Below are 27,271 nucleotides of genomic sequence, written 5' to 3'. Positions count from 1 at the left end.
CAAGTATCCACCCATCATAGCCAATGATGTCAGTTTTATTGAGACTGGGCATTCTAAAAAAAAAGATAATTAAAGACGTCTTATACAAGAAAATAAAATTATTTCTAGCTGATACATGAACAACATAGCTACCTTCTATTGGTAAGTCAAGTAATTCTAAAATAGCCTTGCGTAGAAAATTGTAGTTAATTTTCTGCAACTCTACCTCGGCACGTTGCTGCTTGATGGCATGTAATGACTTGAACGTCTTCCCTTCTGCATTAATTGTAATCGACGTATTTATCATGCCAGTTTTCAATGTTTTTTCCGTGTTACAAACATCATCTCACATCCATCATATCATGAAATGAACCTTTCCTTCGTAAATGACTGAATGTGGTACTTTTTAATTTGCTTCAGACCATTTCTGCTTTATTATAGCGTCTGCGGCGTAGAATTCAAGCCAAATATGATCCTGTTTCATCCTTTCATCATCCTCTATAAAGGACGGTTCTCTACAGAGCTCGTACAATAATCTCGATTACGTGTTCATAGGTACGCATAATATTCGCTCAGAAATCTTGCCTTTATTTTCTCTTAAGTTCTTAGATCGGCTAAGGATAGTTTTTTCCCGAATAATTTTGATAACATAGGCAACTTGGGTTGACTGCAGCATGAAATAATTTTAGTGTTGCTCTTGTGGAGAGTTTGTGGAGGTCGTTAGTTTTATATATTGCTCTGATAGATGCTACTGCTCTCAATCAATCAATCAATCAATCAATCAATCAATCAATCAATCAATCAATCAATCAATCAATCAATCAATCAATCAATCAATCAATCAATCAATCAATCAATACTGATCTGCATTTAGGGTAGTCGCCCAGGTGGCAGATTCCCTATCTGTTGCTTTACTAGCCTTTTCTTAAATGATTTCAAAGAAATTGGAAATTTATTGAACATCTCCCTTGGTGAGTTATTCCAATTCCTAACACCCCTTCCTATAAATTAATATTTGCCCCAGTTTGTCCTCTTGAATTCCAACTTCTCCCGTATATGTATTGTGGTTTTGCGCAGAGATCCAAATGTAATTGAAGGAATTAACCAATACGAGATATTTATATTTTATAAGACAGGAAGGACACACTAATGCTTTGAAGAGCTATCTTCACAATGTTAATTCTCGGCAAGGACAGTTCTAAAACTTGCCACCTAGCGGAAGAAAGGTGGAACAGTTGTGACCACCTTTTTGGCTTGAAAAGGCCTGCATTTCACGGCCTTGTGAGTGTATAATGTAGGTAACGATTGAACGTATATTCTATAAACTGAGCATGTCAAGAAAAGTAGACTATGCTGAATTATAAACATACAGTCATTCTCCTTATCATTCACAACAATTGAAATCACAGTAAGATGGATTGAACGCTGGGTGCGTGTTTTTAAATACGAAGACAAGGATTACGCCAGTTAAAACACAAAAGCCACAGATGGTACATAATCTGCCCTTGTAGTTGCACAAATGGCAATGCAAGGGTTCAATGAGATTAGTTTGCATATTAATCTGTCCAAGTCAGTATGTATTAATATTGTTCAAGGTAAGCTCATTGGTGAAGATACCTCAACTTACGAAGACGTCAAGAGTATCTCTCCAGGAGAATCAATCAAATATTTGGGAGTAAACTTTGAGCATATTGTCACATTCAGTTCTCAAGCTTCAATGATTAATCTAAAGCAAGTTAGAATCTCTGGTGTCCTCAATTCTTTTACAAACTAATAAAAAAGTTCTGTGTTCTAAATACCTCAATTTGTCCATCTCTTATTTGTCAGTTTCATACAATTCCCTTTGAGCAAACTCCTGTCAAATTGCTAGAAAATTCAGATAAAATTATCAGATGCACATTGAAAGAAATCTTACAAGTTATCGCTGATTATGCGGACACCACACTATACAGACCTAGGAAATTCAAGGGACTAGCGTATTTCACCATCCAGTCTGTGACGTTAGTAAGGTTACTGCAGCATGCACTACAGTATCACCGATGGAAGAAAAGAGTGTTCTGTGACTTTGGATGGATTTACAGCAGAGGCAAAAAAACTTACTGTAAACACTATCTTAAAATTTGACAGTATAAAGCTGTACGCAACCCCCGGGCCGCTGTATTTGATGTGGCCCAGTGTAGTCAAACATAACATTAAATAGTGTTTGAATAGAGTATGCTGATTCAGGTGCCATTTTGAGTCTGCCAGCTAGACAGAGCGACTGCAATGGTAAGTTATCAGCTGACCTTGGAAACTACTAGTTAGTACAGCGCCATCAAATACGCTACTCCTAGGACTTATCTTAAAGATTAGTTCAACAACAGACTTCAAAGATGTTCGAAAAATCGAAAACCGTTTAAATTATTTTCTTTGCCATTTCATATTGAAGCTGAGCCTGAGACAGTGCCTAAAACTTTTCAGATGGGATACTGATATTCAAAGTAACCCTGAATTTAAAGCCAAATTTGCTGCAGTGTCACTCCTTGATTTCTACCAACTCTAATGTATTGTACCATTTGGAAATGAAAATGACAACTATATTTGGCAGCATCTTTGTGTCTGAATAGCCATTTTCCGTGTTGGAACATTTGAAACCCACAGGACAAATATTTGGAAGGAATTATGCGAACTGCAATATCGAACATTGAGAAGTTAACAAAATGCAAGTAGTGCCACGTTCTCATTAATCTGTAAAAATCTGAGGTTTAGACATGATACTGTATAGACTTTTGTAGGGATAAAAAGGGGATTCTGGGCCAAGGGCTAATGCGCAAGATGGCCGCTATACATGGGCTCTTATTGGACTAACTCCTGGGACCTGGGCTAGGGGCTACTGCGCAAGATGGCGGCTATACATAGGCTCTTATGGAGAAAGCTAGCCATGGGGAGACATAGGGCTTAAGGAGACGGCCTATGGCGATTGCACAATATGGCGGCTATACCCGGGCTCTTATGGAGAAAGCTAGCCCAGGGGCTACTGCGCAAAATGGCAACTATACATAGGCTCTTATGGAGAAAGCTAGCACAGGGACACGTATAGGTGCAAGATGGCTGCTATACTGTGTTCACATGGACTGAACTCTAGAAAGCTGCCTTATGGGCTTACAACTTGTAACTTATGTTCTATCAGTTTTATCACCTAATTTTTGGGAACTGAGGCAGGGGCTAGTAGGCAAAATAACTGCTGTACATTGGTTTCATAGACTAACTTTAAGGAGCTGGGTTATCGCTCATCCTTCTCACCAGCTGTCCTTCATAACTTTAGTTTAGCACAGGAAGCAGTGTCAAGAAAATAAAGTGAAAGTCTTTACGTTTCCCAGAGAACTGTGCTCTGCGTCATCAGAAGAAAATCTTGACTGTCCACGAGAAAGGCTTTTTAAACAATGACTTTTTGAAATTTAGACGTTCTACTCCTAATAGAAGTGGAAATGGTACGTTAATTCGTCACCAGATGGCTCCCTGACGTGGCACAGCGCTAGCGTTCGAAGCGGAAGCTGATCGAACCATCAGAATCAGTCTAAGAGAGTCACATAACATGTGTACGTAACATTGACAGGTGTATGACATTGACACAAGCCTGGAATGATACATCTGGCGATGAGGAACGTACGCATTTGGTAAACACCGAGACGAAATAACAATAGTGAAGGGATGGGCCGTGAAAGCATCAATGGCAAATTTGAAGTTTATGTAAATCATCCTATATTACTGCCAATAAGTTACTAAGTAATTGTGTATGTGTCGTTAACAAATCATAAACATTAATAAGACGTACCTATAGTCTATGGGAGCTCGGTAGATAGAGCGCTGCGGCCCACCATCAGAACTTCCATAAAAAGTAACTTATTAGTCCCCAGACTCGTAAGGTAGCCCTCAGGCTTCGCAAGGTTAAACACCTTTAGTATAAATGAAAGATACTCGTACGTACACTGGAAGAAATCAAACCTCAGAAATGTGTTATTGGTACCTCTGCGTGCTGTTCCGTGAGGGTGTACCGACATGTGAAATCATTACAAGGGAAATATCAATGCACCGCACGTTATAGAAGATCGAAGAAATCACGTCCAATGGATAAAACCAACAGAACTCATCACGTCCAACCAATACAGTCCATTTAAGCTAGAATTGGTATACATGCCGTTTGTGCTTTTCGATTTCCTATCAAGCTGAAACGTGGATTATTGTACAGCCGCATTTCTACGCTTCTGATCATGGGCATGGTATATGTGGGGAAGCAAGTTCCAGTAATCATAGTAGACGTTACAATGATGAGCCATCATTCTCTTTGGACTTAGAATATTGTTTGTTAATATTCGTGTCATTGCATAGTCCAACTGCAGTTCAGACATTCCAAAACGTAATTTGTTCGTTTCTTAATCCGAGTGGGGGGATGGGGGTAAAGAATCAACGAAGTCCAGTTATTGTTTAATGAGATAATAAATTGCGCAGGTAAATTAAAACATAATGTTTTGATAGTTTCAGGATGAAACAACTTGACATTCTGTAAAAAAAAAAATGTAAAATATTATCAGTCGGAAAAGCGCAAAGGTATCTGAGTTTATGCTTTTGAAACTTGATTTCCTTTCTCCTGTAAACTATCTGTTAACTTTCCCCATGCACCTGTACCATTCAAATTGAATCGAGTGTACCGTGTTCTATATTGTCCCCAGGTCTGCCGTTCGGCTCTTTGTTTGCCGGTGGCGCAGGAGAGCTCAGCTCTAAGCACTGTCGTCGACGCAAAGCACGGACGGTCTTCTCAGATCATCAACTCACAGGGCTTGAAAAACGCTTTGAAGCTCAACGGTACCTTTCAACTCCAGAGCGGGTGGAGCTGGCGAATGCGCTCAATCTCTCAGAAACACAGGTACGTCCACAATATTTCTTCGTCAAGTAGGCTGTACTATATAATATCCAAAACTTTACTAGCTGTGTGCTTAGTTTGTTGTAGTAATTATTATCACCATCACTGTGTACTGTATGTATCGATGTGTTCCCTTGGCCAACGACGTAGCCATGTTGAAACAATGGATCCCGTGAGATCTCCGAAGTTAAGTAATATTGGACGTGATCAACACTTAGATGTTTTGCCCACGTGCTGTTGGCTAGAAGAAGAGCGGAAAGTGGCGTAAATAAATTCCGCCTCAGAATGCCCGGTCAGCGGCCCTTGGCCTAGCTGCTTTTTTCTATTTGCTTCACGTCGCACTGACACAGATATGTCATACGGCGATGATGGTTAGGAAAGGCCTGGGAATTGGAAGGAAGCAGCCGTGGCCTTAATGAGGTACAGCCCCGGCATTCGCCTGATGTGAAAATGGGAAACCACGGAAAACCATCTTCAGGGCTGCCGACAGTGGGGCTCGAACCCACTATCTCCCGATTACTGGATACTGGCCGCACTTCAGCAATTGCAGCTATCAAGCTCGGTCCTAGCTGGGGGTCAACGTTGAGTTTTGGATAAGGCACCTGGTTTAAATACAGTAGCCTATAGCCTACTAAGCGTTCATCTTCCTTTATTAGTAGACTATTATCCTCCTGTGGGTGGGGGTGATAGAATAACACCCTCGGTATCCCCTGCCTGACGTAAGAGGTGATTAATAGAGGCCCCAAGGGCTCTTAACTTGGGAGCGTGGATTGGCGACCACGGGGATCTTTAGCTGACTCCTGGCATCGCTTCCATTTACTTGTGCCAGGCTCCTCACTTTCATCCATTATATCCGACCTTCCTTGGTCAGCCCTTTTGGTTTTCAGACCCTGACAGTATTAGGTTTGAAAATCTTAGGGTGTCTTTCATTTTCACACCCTTCGTGAGCCTTTTCTTTCTTTGGCCGCCACCTCATTTCTCTCTCTAATTAGTGTTATAATAGTGGATGGTTGCCTAGTTGTACTTCCTCTTAAAACAATAATCACCACCACCACCATTAGCAGACTATTAAATAATTTGAAATTGAACATTTGGTTTGCGACGAATTGCTCATACTATTCTAAAGAGTTATGTTATTGGTTCTACGACACACTAATTTCTTTTACGATTTTGAGTTACTCCGAGGTGCCGGAATTTCGTCCCACAAGAGTGCTAAATCTACCGTCCGACCCATTGACTGAATGGTCAGCGTTGAGGCCTTCGGTTCAAAGGGTCCCGGGTTCGATTCCCGGCCGGGTCGTGGATTTTAATCACATCTGATTAATTCTTCTGACCCGGGGACTGGGTGTTTGTGTTCGTCCCAACACTTTCCTCTTCATATTCAGACAACACACTACACTACCAATCACCACAGACACACGCAGTAGTGATTACGTCCCTCCGTATAGGGTTGGCGTCAGGAAGGGCATCCGGCCGTAAAAGAGGGCCAAATCCACATGTGCAACGGAGTTCACACCCGCGACCCCACAGATGCGGGGAACGCGGTAGAAAAAATAATAAGAATAAGAAGAGGAGTGGTAAATCTACCGCCACGATGATGGGGTATTTGATACCTTTACATACTATCGGACTGAGCCAGGATTGAGCCCACCAACCGCTTGAGCAATTCAGCCCGGATATTCTGAATAGTATAATAACTTTCTGCTTCATCCTCCTCTTTCTGGCCTTTATCTCAGTTTCCTAGGGCCGGCACATCATGTGGATTTGGCCCTGTTTCACGGCCGGATGCCTTTCCTGACGCCAACCTTACATGAATGGATGTATACACTATTGCGTGTTTCTGTGGTGGTTATTACACTGTGTGATACACTATGTGTACACAAATAGATATGTATTCGGACGAAGACAAATAACCAGTCCCCGAGCCAAAGGTATTAATTTTATGCATTTAAAATCACTTACCCGTTCTCCCAACAGACCCGTAACGATTTATAGGATGTTGCAGGGTGCAGTCCTAGAATTTTACACAGTTTAATAGCGTGTGTCTCTGGACTGCCAGGACCACTCACTAGACTGTTCAGCCGTTCTCCAGGCTTCATTGACTAGGATGTGACTACAGCTACCCGCACCGTGAAGCACTGAATTCCGAAATGTCCCTGTTTTATCCATCAAAATATTGAACATGTACAAGAAATGACCAAGGAAATGTAGCCTAATTTGTGATGTATGTCTTAGGTTGCAAATCTAAACGACGAATAATAAAGTAATTATTGACGGTTTTAGGTTTTCGGTTGTTTATTTGTAGCAGTTTATCTAAGCTATAAATGTGAACTGTTACCTCCTGAATTAAAAACATTCCAGTTATTTAGGCCTTTTCAATCGTGAAATAACCAGCGTTTCGCTTCAGTGTAGCAGTGGGCTTTTCATTTGGATTGCCATACGGCTATTACACTATTGAGACACCACTGCAAGCTTCCTTTGTAGGACAACGCAGTGACAGTGCACTAGGGGAAGCATGTAGGGCCTACCTCTACTTGTACAAATGTCTACCTTTAACTTCTATGCCTATATCAAAAATAACAATTAAGATCCCAGAAGGACACCATGATAATTTAATATCTTCGATTGCAAATTTTAAAAACATTCAAACTATTCAGGCCTTTTCAACCGTGAACTGATATTATTATTATTATTATTATTATTATTATTATTATTATTATTATTATTATTATTATTATTATTATTATTAATGATTTCCTCTTGGCATTTTTGCGACTGCTTGGGGTCGGCATGACGTGACGATTATGATCAGATTTGCGAGCGGATGCCCTTCCCAACACCAACTCTATTTGAAGGAATGTATTCACTATTGAGATAATTAGGCCTACCCTCCTTACAGAAGACTTTTCTTCGATAATGCTTTGATTCTTTTTTCTTTTCCAATTTGCTTTACGTAGCACCGACCGACATAGATAGATCTTATAGCGATGATGGGATAGGAAAGGGCTAGGAGTGAGAGGGAACTAAGGTACAGCCCCAACCAGCATTTGCTTGGTGTGAAAATGGAAAACCACGGAAAACCATCTTCAGGGCTGCCGAGAGTGAGGTTCGAACCCAATATCTCCCGAATGCAAGCTCGATAGTGGTTTAACGTCGCCAAACACATCGAAGATTTTCGGCAGCGTAAGGATAGGAAAGGTAGCGGCCGTAGCTTTAATTAAAGTAGCCCACAGCCTCAGCATTTTCCCGGAGTGAAAATGGGAAACTACGGACAATTAATTTCAGGGATGCCAACGGTGAGATCCGAATCCACCATCTCCCGAATACAAGCTCAGAGATAGGCCTACGTGATCTAAACAGCACAACCAATTTGCTCGGTAGGCTACTACAGAATACACAAAATCTCTGGAGATAATACAGCTAGCGCTGTCTTAGAAGAATAAGCGTAAAATAAGAGGACTCTAAAACGAACATCAGTAGGCCTATCTTGGAACAGGCCAGTACCACAAGCACTGAGGCGATGATTTTATTATCAAATATCAACCTCAATGGGTCAGCTACGTCATCTACCTTCCAATGCAAGTGATTATTTCCGAACTGAAGGGCGGACAGCAAAGAAGGTAGCCTACAACGACATTCTGTGGTCTAATGATGAAAGAGTGAGCCTGATGTTATAGCAACTAGGAGGATGTGGCGTCTGATTGTTGGATGTGGCCATGTGTCGAAGAAATTGAGACGTCAAATTGAATGTGCACTCATAACTTTCCTGAGAATCAACCAATTTGAATAGTTAAGAGCTGAAATGAAAGAGCTTGATCCACTGGGTGTTGTTAGGTCAAAACAAACTCCGTACCTCAATTAGAACCAAAAATATGATTGCTTCAAAGAGACAAGAAATTGAAAAAATGAAATAATTTGAGGAAGGCGGAAGTTAAGTGATTTATAGTAGGCTACCTGATGATAAATCTGTGCATGAATTCCTTTCAGTTAAAAAAATGAAGGAAATCGACCGGATAGAATGGCCGGACTGACTGACTTTAGTTTTTATAATTGTTTAAATATATAGTCTAGGTAATAATAATAATAATAATAATAATAATAATAATAATAATAATAATAATAATAATAATAATAATAATAATAATAATAATAATAATAATAATAATAATAGACTAATAATGAAACGGCGTATGGCTTCTAGTGCCGGGAGATCCCAGGGCGGGTTCGGCTCGCCAGGTGCAGGTCTTTTGATTTGACACCTGTAGGCGACCTGCGCGTCGTGATGAGGATGAAATGATGATGAAGACAACACATACTCCCAGCCCCCGTGCCAGGGAAATTAATCAATGATGGTTAAAATTCCCGACCATGCCGGGAATCGAACACGGGACCCCTGTGACCAAAGGCCAGCACGCTAACCATTTAGCCACGGAGCCGCGGAAATAATAATAATAATAATAATAATAATAATAATAATAATAATAATAATAATAATAATAATAATAATAATAATAATAATAATAATAATAATAATAATCTACCTGAAAACATGTAAAATAATTAAATAATGAAATTAATATTGAATAAAATACTTTGACGGTTGATCCACTTGAATAAAGATTGAATTCACGGTTTAAATTGTCGATTTCGTTTCTTAATACAGTCCGTTGTTATTGGACAGGCATTTCCAAAATACACTGCATACCATCAGGCTAAGAATGTGGACCACGGCAAAGCCTAACCATTTGGAGAAACAAAGAGACGCTCATTTTGAGAGTCAATGCGCAGGTGGAGTTGAGTCGTGTTCATGTGGTGGGAGCGAACAAGGGGCGGGGCAAGTGGGAGGGGTGGGTGTGGAACACAGCACACGAGCCGCCCGGCTGAAACTTTCTTGTGTACAAGCAGGACCGACAAGGCAGAAGCGTAATCATAGCGTTATCATAGATGCTATAACGAGAGCTCCAGGTTGTATTAATAATTTCCCGAGCAATGTAGTTGCGAGTGAAATATTATCTAGAGGGAATCTGGTCCTCGAGTTGTATTTATTGTGACTACTTATATGAATAAATAGAAAATTAAATATTTATTACATAAGTGCGGTAATATAAAAGAAATCAAATAGCCGATATAGCTATTCATGACAGAGAGAGAGAATAAAACTTTCGACGCAGAAACGTAAATTTTTATTTTCACATGTTAACTCTTTGGACGGCAGTCTATAAATATGTCGGCTTCAAAAGAATAACACCGTTACTTAAATGTAGTACTGAAGGCAACTGAAGCACGATATTACAGTGAAGAAGATATACCTGAAGATGTTTTGACTGTTCTATTCTGATAAATTTACATATAAACGAGTGCACATAGGAGAGATAATCGAAATCGATAATTTTATCGCGAAATACAGCTGTTGACTTGTTAAAGTTCCTGATACTTTTTACACCAATAGAAGGGTGCATGTCTAGTGTCGTAGCGTTTCGTCCGAATTCCAGAAACAGGCCGCTTAGGATGAAGATGATGCTTGTTGTTTAAAGGGGCCTAACATCTAGGTCATCGGCCCTTAATGGTTCGAAATGAAACGGCATGCAATGACAATTTAAAAGTCCAAAATTCATCCACTGACTAGAATTTAAAACGTGATGATGAAGAATGAAATTATAAGTATGAATTTAAAATAATAAGTGGAGCCAACTCACAACACTGAAAATTAAAATATTTCCAAAATCGATTCACAGGCTAGAATTCAAGATGATGACGATAAACAATGATTATGATCTTAAGACAATCAGTGGATCCGACCCGCAATGCCTCACCTTCCGAGAAACTATATTGAAAAATTAGTATTACTGACCAAGGGGCTGCTTACAAAGCACCGGGCAAGTTGACCGTGCGGTTAGGGGAGTGAGGCTGTGAGCTTGCATCCTGGAGATAGTGGGTTCGAATCCCACTGTCGGCAGCCCTGAAGATGGTTTTCCGAGGTTTCCCATTTTCACCTAATTAAGGCCACGGCCGCTTCCTTCTAACTCCTAGGTCTTTCCTATTCCATTGTCGCCATAAGACATATCTGTATCGGTGCGACGTAAAGCCACTAGAAAAAAAAAAGCTTACAAATCAAAATTCAGAATCGATGATTCTTGTTGTCCTAAGGGGTCCAAAATCAAGATCATCGCCCCCCCCCCCCACCTCATAATGGTACTATCGCTAGTAAAATAGAACCATGGTATTTCTCAAGTGGCGGTACTAATCAAGAGTAGCGTACACTCGCGGTGTTCCAAACGTTAGGGTACTACTCACAAATATTGTACGTCGTACAGGTAACGCAGACCTATGGGGTCACGTAAGTTAATGACGCCACTCATAGGCAACGCAAACCCGTGGTTTTCCTCATCTAGGTGTACTAATAAATGGGCGCCGGTATTCCCGTGGTGTTCGTCATATTGTGGGTACTAATCACAGGCAACGCAGACCCACGGTGTCGCTCATATAGTGGTACTAATCACAGGCAACGCAGACCCACGGTGTCGCTCATATAGTGGCACTAATCACAGGCAACGCAGACCCACGGTGTCGCTCATATAGTGGCACTAATCACAGGCAACGCAGACCCACGGTGTCGCTCATATAGTGGCACTAATCACAGGCAACGCAGACCCACGGTGTCGCTCATATAGTGGTACTAATCACAGGCAACGCAGACCCACGGTGTCGCTCATATAGTGGCACTAATCACGGGTACCGGAAACCCACAGTGAACCACTCTCTGCTGCTACTAATCACAGACCTATTGTGTACCCAACATAGCGGTACTACTCGCAAGTAAAGGGGATCCATGGTGTTCCCCGCGCGATGGTGCTAATCACAAGGAGTTTCATGGTTCTAATACAAACATCCCTTGGTCGCCCCTTTCAGTCGGCTCTTACGTCAGACAGGGGATACCGTGGGTGTATTCTTCGTGTGCGTCCCCACCCACAGGGGGTAGACAGAGAGTAAAAAGAATAAAAAAGAAGGGATCCGTCACTTCGAAGAATGAAGTAATGAACGAAGAAAGGCAAGGGCCACGAAGGGCGTGAAAATGAAAGACTCCCTAGGCCTCGGATGCTCTAATACCATCGGGATCGGAAAAGAACAAGAGTTGACCAAGGGAGGTCAGACAGGATAGATGAAAGTGAGGAGCCTGGGCACAAGTAAATCGAAGCAATGCCAGGACTCAGCTAAAGGCCCCGTGGTCGGCAACCCACATTCCCAAGTTGAGAACCCCTGAGGCCCCTTTTAGTCGCCTCTTACGACAGGCAGGGGATATCGTGGGTGTATTCTTCGTCTGCATCCCCCCACCCACAGGCCGCTTGGGGTTCGACTTGCTACCTGACTGAGTCGCGTTTCGTCCCAGGCCTACCATCCTAATAGTGTTTAATGACGTTTTAAAATCCATTGTTTATCGCTTAAGTGTGATAGCGCCAGCCACAGCTGTGTGCCCTCTTTAAATGGCATTTCTATGAAAAGAGAGGTAGTAGATCTGCCGTATAGAACCACACTGGGCATACACGAAAGGGGGTCATAAGTGACCCACGGACGCCATGGACCCGTACGGATAATCCATGGATTTTTAAAGTGTATTTTTATAGAATTTTTAAAATGCTTAACAGCTCCATGGAAGTAGGTACCATACTCAGCCTTAATTTTCTCAATATATTTTAGAAATGGGCAGTGGCACAGTCTTTGGGGGAGGGGCAAGGCGTTTTCTTCCCCCCCCCCCCATTCAAAAAAAAGATCTTAGGGGCCAGAGTGCTATTTTTCCCCAAAAAATATTCTCCTCCTAGATGTTAAGTCCCCTTACAACGTGAAGTTTGATAGTCTTCGGAGGCTACTAAGCCATTAAATCTGGAGAAGGTGGTAGATGGTTTAATATCAAGAAATGAGGTGCGAAAGTGGGCATTTCTTCAGAGAACCACATTTCCCTATGGAGACTGTTCAGGCGATAAATCAGGTGGTAGACCTTTCCACATTTCGTATCATAAAATGCATAATATACAGTACCCTAATAGGATATTTGTTAAGAAAATGTATGAAGCAAGTTATGCTTTTTTGGTTGTTGCTGTAATTATTTTTGACAGCTTCATATGTACAATATTCCTTCAAAATATGTATTTATGAATCAAGTTCCCTTTTTATGTTTACTTGTGAATATTAGTGAAAACTCCGTACCTAAGACTGGTTCAAAAATATATTTGAGAAACATGCTCTATTATTGTTTTTTTTCTTTTTTGTGAAAATTGTTATTATATAGGAATGTTAGCATAAATATTTGTTCCTCATTTCACATGCCTGTGTTCATGTTCATCATTACTTGAGCCCAGGCTCCTCACTTCATCTATCCTGTCTGACCTCCCTTGGTCAACTCTTGTTCTTTTCCGACCCCGATGGTATTAGAGCATTCGAGGCCTACGGAGTCTTTAATTTTCACGCCCTTCGTGGCCCTTGCCTTTCTTCATCCACAATAATTACCCGAAGTCTGCGCGCCTGGAAATGATTTACATAACATTTATATTTAAAATTTGTATGTTACAGATGATGGAATTTAATTTCCGGAAACAGGTTTTAACAAAGTAATTGATTTATGCCGATATGGACTGTGTTTCTGTTCTTTTATTTTATTAAAAGTAGGTTTTCATGCAAATACAGCGCATGTTTTATATGAAAACACCTTATGCTTTAGAATTCCAAGAAAATGAGGCCCTCGCATTACTAAGAAAACATGTGAATACTTTTCATCAGGTACACAAGTAAAGGTTTTTTAATATTTGTCATTGGTAGCCTACTTCATTTCAATTACATTTCAGTTCATAAAAGAATTATTCTTGCTGAATCAGATGTATTTGTCAACTGTTGAAAATTATTTGAAACATATTTAGAGCCAGTGCCAGTCTACTATATGAAACCTTAGAAAACATTCCTGAAATCATGTGTCTGTCTCCTGGCGAGGTCACTTCTTGGCCTGCGACGTAGCTTTGTGCACAGCAATGCTGGCCGCATCAGGAACACACCCGCGGCTCTCTTCCTGTTGTTGGTAACAAGTAGTGTTCCACAACATGGTCGCGTAACACAACGCAACACAGATTAACCAGACCTAGTCTCCGGCTTCTTTGTGTACCGGTACCCATTAGATATCAAACTCGGCTGACATCTTTTGATTGCTGAAAACTCCATCTCACGAACAAATATGTTCTCCTTAAAAGCACTGATATAAATAATGTCAACAATATCTTGTGTCCTCCTACAAGATTGGTCAAGACGTGACTTCATCAGTAGGCCCATGTAGATGCTGAATAGAAGGATCACAAGTTAATTCAACCACTGTCCTCATTACTCCTCTGCCATGAAAGAGGTTATTGAAAATTCCATTCTAAACATTTTGATAGCAGTTTCTAACTTCTCGATGATCTTTGGAAAACGCCAATGTGGTGTCACTTTCCTTGGCTAAATGATCACCGTAGATGAGTTCGATTCCCAGCCCGGCCAGGGATTTTGGCCGCGTCTGATTAATTCCTCAGGCTGGGGGATTAGGTATTAGAGATTACCTTAAGTCTAAGTGTAATAAACGGAATATATCCCTTACTCTGCCAGGATAAATAAAATATCTTACACACTACAAGGAAATACGTAACTTAATACGTGAATACATCCCTGCGCCCGTGACCCCAGCGAGGAGTGCAGAAAAACGACAGAGAAAGACCCCATGATGGCACCACTACGACACTCTTCGGTGATATGTCTGGCAATAATGAGACAGTTTGTTTACACAGATGTCGACAGAGCGTCTTTATCCAGGATAGGGTGCCGTCAAATTCTAGATTCACGTCTACGAACTAGAATTCCTCAAACCTCCGACGAAGCATACATTCATGTGCTGTCATTCGCATTGTAGACGAATTCATACAACTTGCAGTAAATTAAGATCATAGGACTATCACTGGCCGGTTGCGCAAAACTTCATTTAAATAACGTAGAGATCGGATTGGTTTGGTAGATATCAGAATAAATAATATTGTGTCATATACAAAAGTAAGTTAGGGGTCTATAGTAGTCCTACTTATAAGGATGTACCAAGTTCTGTATGTCACGATTTATATGTGCTTTGGAGAGGTGCACGGGCATTTCTAGTAGTTTGAACTGATATGTATTTTAAGGCGCCAATAACCTCCCCACCCCACTGTTTTATAATAATATTATTTACTTTACGTCCCTCTAAATACTGTTACCGTCTTCGAAAACGCCAAGGTGCCGGATTTTAGTCCCGCAGGAGTTCTTTTACGTGCCAGTAAATCTACCGACACGAGGCTAACGTATTTGAGAACCTTCAAATACCACCGGACTGAGCCACGATCGAGCCTGCCAACTTGGGATCACAAGACCAGTGCCTCAACCGTCTGAGCCATTCAGATACCCCCCCCCCCCGTCCGTTTTAGAGATATTCACGATTATTGAAACTTGAATCGTGTCAATTAGCTGTTAGGAAACGCTGCGCTTGTGCGGAAAAAAAAAAAAAAAAAAAAAAAAAAAAAAAAAAAAAAAAAAAAAAAAAAAAAAAAAAAAAAAAAAGGGAATCACAATCTACGGATCCGGATTTGAAACCCACTGCACCCAAACATTTTGTCTTTGGTTATTGTAACATCTGCTCTTTATTGCGTTTATTTTTGTTTTTCAATTATTACTCTTGACGTTAATATCCTTTTTTTATAGTAGGCCTACCTTTCAACTTTTTTTAACAAAGCCATGGTCACAAAAATTGTTGGTAGGAATAAACGTGGATACAAATGATAGGCCTACAGGGATTTGTGTACATTTTATTAAATAAATACTACACTTTACTTTATCCTTAACAGTTTTCCATTATGGTAGGCCTGAGTATCATATAAATATACACTAGATATTTCCAGAGTAAAGTGTAGCTTCCACCGAAGTCCCAGTCAACATCCATGGCCGTGACATTATGGAAGCTGCTGGGGTATGGGTAGTGCTGAGTAATGGCATTCAGAGCACTAGTGCATCTGAGTGTTACGAAAGGTGTTGCTCACAGGGTCAGTCATGCTGCAATAGTACTTTCTGACCCAGTGAGGAAAGCAATGGCAAACTACCTCACTCCTCATCTTGCCTAGTACGCCTCATTTTGGTGCTGCCATTGGTTTTTGGGGTTTCCTTATAACCGCATAGCCTTTGGTGGTGCTATTTGAGTATCCAACCAGCCTCTGGGCTGATGACCTAACAGACAGACATTTCCTGGATCATGCGCCACAAGTGAAAGCTACTTTGAACAGTCACATACAACCTTTGTCAAAACTTTTGAAAAAAGTTAACTTGAAGGGCAATACAGAGAAACCATTATCATAATTCTTTCTTTCTTCTTCTTTCTTAATCCATTTACCCTCCAGGGTTGGTTTTTCCCTCGGACTCAGCGAGGGATCTCACCTCTACCGCCTCAAGGGCAGTGTCCTGGAGCGTAAGACATTGGGTCGGGGTATAAAACTGGGGAGGAGGACGAGTACTCCGCCCAGGTGGCCTCACCTGCTGTGCTGAACAGCTGCCTTGTGGGGGAATGGGAAGATTGGAAGGGATAGACAAGGAAGAGGGAAGGAAGCGGCCGTGGCCTTAAGTCAGGTACCATGCCGGCATTTGCCTGGGGGAGAAGTGGAAAACCACTTCGAAGATGGCGCAGGAGGGAATCGAGTCTTTCCCCCACCCCCCACCCCCCACCCCTACTCAGTTGACTGGGCGAGGCTGAGCGGAACCCGTTCCAGTCCTTGTACAACTTCTCAAACTTCGTGGCAGAGCCGGGAATTGAACCCGGGCCTCCGGGGTTGGCAGATAATCATACTAACGACTACACCACAGAGACAGACACATTATAATAATTAAAGACAAATTTGTTTGTGGGCAACTAGTTTCGAACCCGAACCCAGGCCTGTAAAATATGATTGCCGCGCCTTGGCACTGAGCTCCCGTATGACACAAGTGTAGGGTTTCGTAACAGCTATTTGACACAATGTTCAATATTTTATTTAAAATGGGCGATTATTGGCTCCCTAAACCATAACCACTTTAAACCATTACAGGTATCCTTTCATCAATCAATCAAGATTGATCTACGTTTGGGACTGTCACTCAGGTGGCAGATTTCAAGGAACTTGGAAATGTATCATTATTATTATCATCTCTCCAAATCGCAAATACATCGGTGCAACACAGAACGCGGTGCCTCCTCGTTAGTCAAAAGCCTGGTATACTCGAAACAGATCTAGCTGAAAATATTCTATTGATTCAGCCCTAGAATCCATACACCAGACACCTTAGCCATTGATGTGGAAATGAAATGAAATGCCGTATGGATTTTAGTGCCGGGAGTGTCCGAGTATAAGTTCGGCTCGCCAGGGGCAGGTCTTTTGATTTACACCCGTAGGTGACCTGCGCGTCGTGATGAGGATGAAATGATGATGAAGACAGCACATACACCCAACCCCCAACCCAGCGAAATTAACCAATTATGGTTAAATTTCCCGACCCTGCCGGGATTCGAACCCGGGACCCCTGTGACCAAAGGCCAGCACGCTAACCATTTAACCGTGGAGGCGGGTTGGAAATAAAGTCGAGATTCCACGTTTTGTATTACGTGTACTGTGTGTGTGTGTGTGTGTGTGTGTGTGTGTGTGTGTGTGTGTGTGTGTGTGTGTGTGTGTGTGTGTGTGTGTGTGTGTGTGTGTGTGTGTGTGTGTGTGTGTGTCCGTTGAAGGAAATAAAAAAGTGAGCCGGCCGCTAGGTGGTCATCTTCGAATTTCAAAACTAACTTTGGTAGGTAGGCTATGTTTACTTCGTTTCAGAAGTGAGTTCAATCTACTTCAGGTTATAATGGGTTTCAGATGCTAAGTAACTACAGCTTATGTTATGATAAAACTTCATGAAGATAAGTAGCCCTAGAATGCGGTATCAACGTGTTAACTAAAAAGCAACTAGCAAAAATAAATAAATAAATAAATAAATAAATAAATAAATAAATTCATACTGTACTTTTAATTTTAATTTTTTCGACTACTATTGGTTTTAAAAGACGGAGAATTTCCGGGTGATCACAATTTAAAGAAATGAATTAATCAATCACAGGAGCCCCTTCTATATCAGCTCTTGTACAACTGGCTTTACGTCGCACCGACACAGGTAGTTCTTATGGCGACGATGGGATAGGTAAGGGCTAGGAGTGGGAAGGAAGCGGCCGTGGTCTTATTTAAGGTACAGACTCAGAATTAGCTTGGTGTGAAAATGAGAAATGGTTTTGAACCCACTATCTTCCGAATGCAAGCTCAAGCTGCGCGCCTCTAACCGCACGGCCAACTTGCTCGGTATTTCAGCTCTCTCAAATGACATGCATCTGAACCGAGATTTGATACCGTATCTTTATCAGAGCCTAATCAAGTGTACCACTCAGCCAGTCAACAACATTTTAGGCTACTTTAGCTGTTGTACTGTATGTAAGGTACTTGATACAGTTGTAACTCCGTACGAATGACTAGTGGTGGTGGTGATAATTAAGTACAACTGAGAAACCATCCTCTATTCGCACTAATCAGGGAGTAAAAATGAAAAGGGGTCCGGCACTTCGAGAAATGAAGGTATCGGCTGAAGAAAGACAAGGGCAACAAAGGGCATGAAAATGAAAGACTCCCTAGGCCTCGTCGGGGTCGGAAAAGAAAAAAGAGTTGACCAAAGGAGATGGGAAAGGATTAATGAAGGCGACGAGCCCGGTGCAAGTAAGCCGTACGAATGAGTGGCTGAGTTAGCAATATCTAACATCTTCTTCTCCTACCACTTTTCCCACACCTGGTGGGGTCACGGGTGCGAACTATGTCACATATGTGGATTTGTCCCTGTTCTACAGCCGGATGCATTCCTGGCGCCAACCCTATGTGGAGGGATATAATCACTATTGCGTGTTCCTGTGGTGGTTGGTAGTGTGGTGTATTGTGTGAATATGTAGAGGAGAGTGTTGGAAAAAACACAAACAACCAGTCCCCAACCCAGGAGAATTAATCACACGTGATTAAAATCCCCAACCCAGCCGGGAAGCTAACCCGGGACCCTCTGAACCGAAGGCCTCAAGGCTGACCATTCAGCCAAGGAATCGGATTTACCAATATCTATAATACCTTACGTAATTATTATATTTGCGAAGGTGTTTAAATTAACAGTTTCAGTACCACGTATTTAGCATATGCTCTATAAAGCAGGGCCTCTCAGGGTGTGTGCGCCTGGTGCATGCATTGTGCACGGTGAAAAAGACGACTTCGCTTGGTTGACCAGAGTGCAGACCCTCACTCCTCGATTTGGAGCAATAGCGCTGTCTCTCTTCTTTCCCCACGCCTGTCTCGCTCGCTCCCCCTGTCTCCCTCCGTAGCGCTCCAAATCCGAGCCGAGCTGAGCCGAGGTGAGCCGAGCTTAGCCGAGCTTAGCCGAATAGCCCAGAGACGAAGCGTTGATCGGAGCAGAGCCGAGCGGGACTGATGCACAGTGCACGGAGCTGTTGCGCCTCGATTTGCACGCGTGAGATTTTGGGTGTTTGCGAGGCCCTGCTATCAAGTATCACAATCCACAGCTGCAGTAGGCCTACCAGACGTATTCCTTCACAACTCATTGGCTTAGCTAGTGACTTTCCAATCAGACGGACGAATCTCGATCAATCTTGGGTTGAATTTATTACCTGAAAAATTGCATGGCATCGAGAAGAGCAGCCGGCCTTAAACTCTGGGCCAAAATTCAAAACGAGCTCATTGGCTTAAACTGAAGAAAGTTATCAAGAAATATTTCTGTTTGCAGGTGAAGACGTGGTTCCAGAACAGGCGGATGAAGCACAAGAAACAGCTAAGAAAACTGAACGAGGACTCTAAACAAACATCTGGGAGCACTGATGGGACATCCACTGTTCATGGTGAGTACATTCAACACTGCATTTTATTTGATACAGCAAACAAAAGAGCGAAGTGAAGAGACAGGCTGGTACTCACTGCGCAAGGAACGCGTGAGTGAGTTAACTATGGTCTGTAACTTGCTGCACGATGTAAACCAAGTCAAAGTAGCCTATACCTCCAGTGAGAAAACTCTTTGATTGCTTAAATCTCGCTACGTCGAGAACTGTACAGTGAATTTAAGTGCAATAAATAGGCCTCCCAAACCAATAGGCCCTAAATGTTCGCTACCTGAAGTACAGTCTACCGAGTATGAGAAGACTGATACACGACGATATTTTTCGTGCGCTTGCACAATAAAAACAGATTAACTTCGTAAAAGCGACAATTACGTCTAGGTCTAATCTACAGTATTACATTCCTAAAGAGAAACCGCATGAGATTGAACTTACACTGAGAAATGACTCATAATTTAACTATCCACTCAAAGTAGTTGTACTTTCGTAGTCTCGTTAGTCGTCTGCCGAAAATAGTTCTATTCCCTCAATACGCGTGTTGGAGTACTCGCCTACACTCGACAATGAAGTATTCGTATTTAGGTTACACTTGAACTGGGCAATCATAGAGTCCGTAATCCCATCTAATTCCCATAGTTCACAACATGGTTAATAGACGTCTGTCACTAATTAGCTATTAAATTAAAAAGTCCTTCGTAAGTAGTGTTATTCGTTGAATACTGGCACTCCGGTAAATTCTAGCGTTAACGAATCGATTTCTAATGTCGGGTACTTCTCACAAAATTTGTGTAACACGTTTAAAACTAGTTCTTTTTCACCAATTTTCAGAAGCTTGCCAGACCGATGGTTCATAACTTCCACTACCTTCACACAATAACGCTATTCGTAATTATACATGACTGTATAATCAGACTTGTTTCAATATTTGCCATACGAAACAATCTCTCCCATTAAAATTTACCCATTAAAGTTACAATACAAATAACTTACAATATTCTGGAATGCATTTAGCTAAGTTAAAAGTTGCCTAAATATAATAAAATAAAAAATAATGGTTGATAAACGCTGCAGAGGCGGCAGCCAATCAGAACACGACCTTCCTATGTATACTATATTTGTTTACATCGGGTTTCAAGATCCATCGGACAACCTTTAACACATTTTTCGAAGAGGATTAAAAATAAGTTTGAGCATCCGGGACAAAGCCCATTCAGCCAGTGAATTATGTAAGTAAGAGATTTATTTATTTACTTTATTTGTTGCTTGGATATAGGAGAGATGGATTCATTTTCTCGTTATCAGGCCCCATATAACTTCCTTTGATACACATGAGTATGCCATGGAACAGAAGGAAGTAGGAGTGAAATAGTTTTGGTAGGGTAAGATAGATGCTAGGTGAAGGTTTTAAATCCGCAATCCAACGCCAGAAATAAATGCATATCAAGGTAGGCAGACTGGTCACATTTGTGGAGAATTGACGAAAGAATAGATCAGGGGCCCTCATTGCCCAAAATCTCACGCGTGCAAGCTGAGGCGCAGAGGTCCTGTGCACGGTGCATCGGTCCCACTCGGCTCGGCTCGGACCGGCGCGTCGTCTCGGGGTGACTCGGCTAAGCTCAGTTCAACTCGGCTCGGATTTGGAGCGATACGAAGCAAGTGAGGAAGAGGGAGACAGGCAGAGCGAGACAGGCGTGGGGAAAGAGGGAGACAGCGCTATTGCTCCAAATCGAGGAGTGGAGGTCTGCACTCTGGTCAACCAAGCGAAGTCGTATTTTGCACCGTGCACAGGGCAATAGACGGTAATTAGTATCCCAATGACAATAAGGCAAGTAGTGCAAACAAAGTGGTGTGGACATCCAAAGAATATGTAACTAAGATCCGAAAGTGTGTCAGCTGAACATGAACAGATGGGAGATCGTAGTACTTGGATTTTGTGGAGCTGCTGTGAGAAACAACTATGATGAAATTTCATTCGAAGAGGATTAAGCTACGTCTGGGGAGAGTCATCCATTGCATGACCCTGTAGCGTGGCGAGGATCGGCCGGGGGGGGGGGGGGTGGGGGGGGGGTAGGAGGAGGTTATAGTTACAAAACGATGACAGAACACAATGAAGGTGCGCGCATGCAAAACTTGTCATTATGACACTGGCAAGTGAATTATGTTGATATTCGGATTGCAGAACACTGCAAAATCTTACATTAAAGTACAAAACAAGAATAATACGATCAAAGTGAACAGTTTTATAGCGATCTACAATTTACGATCTAAAATCCAACTTTCGAGGCTTCTTAGAAAATAGATTCAACAGACCTCTTGGTTCTACAATAATGTCTCTATGGTTATTTAGTTTGTTTATTGCCAGTTTGTTTATTTTATATTTTGTAAAATTTCCATGGGGGGTGAGGTTCTACCCCCCTCCCGCCCCCCCTCCAGTACTTCCGTTGGCTACGCCCCTGACATGATCACACATTCCTTCAGTCAAGAATCATGTACAATAAAATGTTCTGGCAATACCATTACTGTATTGGACAGTACTCCAACAAATACAAGAAATCTGGAAGTGACGAGTCAACAAATCCATTTAGTCCTAACTAACAGAAACACAGAAATGGATCAATTGGAGATCTCTCAACTGGCTACGTGAATGATATTAAACAATGTCATCCGTTTAATGTTTCTTCAACTGTATGAGTTTTGGGAGTCGCTGAGATGTCAGGACTTGTTCCAGTTCGAGTTCTTTAAACGTGTTTCAAGAGAACGACACGGAGTTGTTAACATTAAATCACCCTCAAATTCCACCAACGTAAGCCGAAATAAAAATTAAAGTGACTAGGCGACGGAGCTACTGATGTCAGAATATGAAGATGCAGTCTCCAAAGATGTTGACTCCCAGCACACTTGACCAGCTATGACTAATTGTTCATTCAAATGCCGACTTTGACTTGTAATCTTCCCTCAAGATGGCCTCATACCGCAGGCTGTTCCAACTCTGCTCGACTAAGTACAGTACACTGCTCGAAGCCCGGCTAGAGGGTCTGTGATAGTCTTTTTTTTTGATAGGGGCTTTACGTCGCACAGACACAGAGAGGTCTTATGACGACGATGGGATAGGAAAGGCCTAGGAGTTGGAAGGAAGCGGCCGTGGCCTTAATTAAGGTACAGCCCCAGCATTTGCCTGGTGTGAAAATGGGAAACCACGGAAAACCATCTTCAGGGCTGCCGATAGTGGGATTCGAACCTACTATCTCCCGGATGCAAGCTCACAGCCGCGCGCCTCTACGCGCACGGTCAACTCGCCCGGTCTGTGATAGTCTATACATCACTGGGCGTAGGACATAGCACAAGTCCTTGCGCTTCATGCCAGTCTTGAGGTTGTGTCGTTTCTTATAACTAGGGAGCGGATGTTGTTGAAATGTCATAATTTTTCCCTTTACATTAGGACATTCTACGATAATTATAATAAACGGTAATGGGATGACCTATCATTATTTTAACTTTCAAGAAGGTGTTAGGTCAATATGTAGTATTTTGAAGAAGTTTTAGATCATTTTAAAACTTTTTTAAATTTATGCATGTGTTCCTTATTGTCAGGATGATAAAAGTCCACCTTTTTTTTTTTTTTTTTTGCTATTTGCTTTACGTCGCATCAACACAGATAGGTCTTATGGCGACGATGGGACAGGAAGGAGCTAGGAGTTGGAAGGAAGCGGCCGTGGCCTTAATTAGGTACAGGCCCCAACATTTACCTGGTGTGACAATGGGAAACCACGGAAAACCATATTCAGGACTGCCGACATTGGGGCTCGAACCCACTATCTTCCGAATACTGGATACTGGCCACAATTAAGCGACTGCAGCTATCGAGCTCGGTAAAGTCCACAAATGACAACACAGAAAAGTATATGTTTTCTTACATGTGGTTAAATTTGTTACTAAACATTTTTCATGACAGAGTAAACTGATCAGAAAATGATTTATACATGTGAGTATTGCATTCTGCATCTTTAATTTGTCTGTTGAATATCTCTTATACGCCCAATTCCTCAGCCTCAGCATCCCCTTTCAACGGTGTTGCCCAGTAGCCTATCCACCGCGCCGTGAGGACAGGTTGCTGCAGTGCCGAGCTGTATTGCATGCTGCAGCAGACTCCTGCGAGGTGTGAATACTCCGCTCCTCGCTGGCAAGCACAAGCAGGAACAGCCTGTACCTAGCGCTTTACAAGTTAGCTGTTGTTACTAGCTACACACCTCGACTTCGTACGGAAGCAGTTATGAATTCAATTCCATGGGCTATTTTTAACCAAGGGTTGACAAGATTTCCTTGTAACTATGGCATTAGTAGCTTTTCATCCAATAGTGAACACGAAAAGATTTCGTGAAGCTGTCCATAAGAAAAAAAAATCTCCATTGTGATAAACGCCAGCCACGCTAAAGCTCTGACCCTGTGTTTTGTTTATTGCCATGCCGAAGCAGCCTCTTACCGGGAACTGGACTTCGTTCAATGCCAGATCAATCCCTAAAAGAGCCCCTTCATCGGGTGAGTTGGCCGTGCAGTTAGGGTCGCGCAGCTGTGAGCTTGCATCCGGGAGATAGTGCGTTCGAGCCCCACTGTCGGCAGCCCTGAAGATGGTTTTCCGTGGTTTCCCACTTTCACACCAGGCAAATGCTGGGGCTGAGCCTTAATTAAGGGCACGGCCGCTTCCTTTTCACTCCTAGCCCTTTACTGTCCCATCGTCGCCAAAAGACCTACCTATATTGGTGTTACGTAAAGCCAATAGCAAAAAAAAATGGCCCTTAGGCAGTTGAATTTTTCGGGGCCCACTTGACGAATACCTCGTACAAAATGATTAATTTCACTCCTGAGTTAAAAATAAAAAAGGCAGTTTTGTTACATAGCCGAACGTTATTAAATCATTCACTTTAACTTCCAGTTACTTTTGAGAGTATTGACATGGATAAGAAATAGCCTATAATACAGCACTAAAATTCCGAAAAAATAACATGTTAAATCTAAACAAACCAACATCACTTTAAACAGGGTTAAAAGTCAGGTTGTGAGTTTTACAAATAGGAAAGGTCCTCTCAGTTTTAATTACTGCGTTGATGGGATGAAAGTTCCTTTTGGGGACCATAAGTACCTAGGTGTTAATATAAGGAAAGATCTTCATTGGGGCAATCACATAAGTGTGATTGTAAATAAAGGGTATAGATCTCTGCATATGATTATGAGGGTTTTTAGGGGTCGTAGTAAAGGAGAGGGCATATAAGTCTCTGGTAAGACCTCAACTAGAGTATTGTTTCAGTGTATGGGACTCTCAGCAGCATTACTTGATTCAAGAACTGGAAAAAATCCAAAGAAAAGCAGCTCAATTTGTTCTGGGCGACTTCCGACAAAAGAGTAGCGTTACAAAAATGTTGCAAAATTTGAGGTGGGAAGACTTGGGAGTAAGGAAACGAACTGCTCGATTAAGTGGTATGTTCCGAGCTGTCAGTGGAGAGATGGCGTGGAATGACATTAGTAGACGAATAAGTTTGACTGGTGTCTTCAAAACTAGGAAAGATCACAATATGAAGATAAAGTTGGAATTCAAGAGAACAAATTGGGGCAAATATTCGTTTATAGGAAGGGGAGTTAGGGTTTGGAATAACTTAAACGGAGATGTTCAACAAATTCCAATTTCTTTGCAGTCATTTAAGAAGAGGATAGGGAATCTGCCACCTGAGCGACTGCCCTAAATGCAGATCTTGATTGATTGATTGATTGATTGATTGATTGATTGATTGATTGATTGATTGATTGATTGATTGATTGATTGATTGATTGATTGATTGATTGATTGATTGATTGATTGATTGATCCTTCCGGATGTCTCGAAAGTCTACTTTTTTCAAGATGTCATATTCAGTAGACATATTGGCGAGGGCATTTAATCGCTCTTGTGCCATTGAAGATCAATGACAACCCTTAAGTAGTTTTCATTTGGAAAAAAAAAGTTCAGCAGTGGCATTTGTTGTCACGAGACTTCTATAAATCGTGAATGCTGTCACGACATTTGGGAAAGTAGATTGCATTTCTTCTAGGTCTTTCAGTTCTTCTAACTGTGACATGGAATACTTGAAATGAACTATCTCGTCCGGAAATTCTAACTACTCCTCTTTGAATCTTTCGGCAGATTCTTTAATCTCGGCATCTTTCTTCATTGGGAACTCAACCAAGAACCCAAACAAAATAAAAATCTGGCATATGCTTCCATGTGATGCGAAATCTCTACACATATTTAGCTTATTGGTAAGTACGTTTCAAACGAAATTTTCTCTTCCACAAAGTACAACCTCTTCTGCTGTACATTGCCATCTTCATGGTGTACGGATTTTAATGCGCATGCGCCTTCTTTCGTCTGTGTACTACGCATCTGTATTCTCACTTGCCTTCCTCTCATAATTAAAAAAAATTCTATGTGATGTTAAAAAATCGAGCAGGGATCTCAATAGATCTACAGCCGATTGAAGTTATATGCTATCCTTCTGCAGGGATTTGCTGGCTCTATTAATACGATCTAGGATTTCAGCCCAGGAGCCTGCCATAACAACATTTACTTTCTTTAGGAGCTCATATAGCAAACATCTGACGTCGTATACTTCTCTGATTTTTTATTCCCATCTTCAGTGGTGACCCGCAGAGCATTCTGGAAGCAGGTGTAGCCTTGGGAGAGAGCTTCTGTTGCGTTCTCTTATTCTGTTCTCTTGCACAGCATTTAATCACCCTTTCAAAAACTAGCGTCGAACCTTGATGGCACTCACCAGTGTTGTCCTGAAGACAGTCGAGCGAGCATTACCGCCCAGCGCTGGGCCAAGGCTGAGAAAAGTGCTGAGTAATGACATTCAGAGTACGACTACCACACCCAATTAAATATAAATATAAAATCAACAAATGCAGGCAGTCAAAAAGCAGTTTTAGGTAATTTAGCCAGACATTCTCATGAACTTCATAACAATCCCTATGATCACGCAGTAATGAAGGTTGTTTAACAAAATTCACAACAACCTTTTTAATAAATATCAGATGAAATTAAAACTTGGTGTACAGACCAACAATAAGTTACTTTAACACATATTAAAGTTTAGTAACAATCAGCCCAATACTTTCAAAGTTACGAAATTTCAAAGTGAGCGCTCCGCTGGAAATGGAAAGAATACCGGCGCTTTTCCGTTCAACCTGCGTTACAATTTTAACTGAGTACAATAAAAATTTCTACACCGCATAATTAAACGTAGAATAAAATGAACTAAATCTCGGTGTAGCTTGTTTCTATGTGGGACAAAGGATTAACTTTTTATTAACGTATTAACTCAGGTTTTCTATAATTTTCTCCACGACAGTAGTGTGTGCAAGTGTTAGGATACACCTTGCTGCAATAGCACTTTCTAACC

General features: G+C 41.7%; 1 protein-coding gene across 1 annotated transcript in view; it reads left to right on the top strand.

Moving 5' to 3' along the window:
* bsh (brain-specific homeobox) overlaps positions 1–27,271 on the top strand; it is a 96,644-nt gene that overhangs the window by 44,684 nt on the left and 24,689 nt on the right. Inside the window, exons 3-5 of the mRNA XM_068227132.1 lie at positions 4,689–4,882; positions 19,736–19,820; positions 23,174–23,185. Coding sequence (XP_068083233.1) covers positions 4,689–4,882; positions 19,736–19,820; positions 23,174–23,185 — 291 coding nt within the window. The remainder of the gene's footprint in view (positions 1–4,688; positions 4,883–19,735; positions 19,821–23,173; positions 23,186–27,271) is intronic.

The sequence above is a fragment of the Anabrus simplex genome, chromosome 1 (genome assembly GCF_040414725.1).
Source record: "Anabrus simplex isolate iqAnaSimp1 chromosome 1, ASM4041472v1, whole genome shotgun sequence".
NCBI classification, from domain to species: Eukaryota; Metazoa; Arthropoda; class Insecta; order Orthoptera; family Tettigoniidae; genus Anabrus; species Anabrus simplex.
Note: the sequence above shows the minus strand (reverse complement) of the source record. Positions and strands in the feature narration are given on the sequence as shown.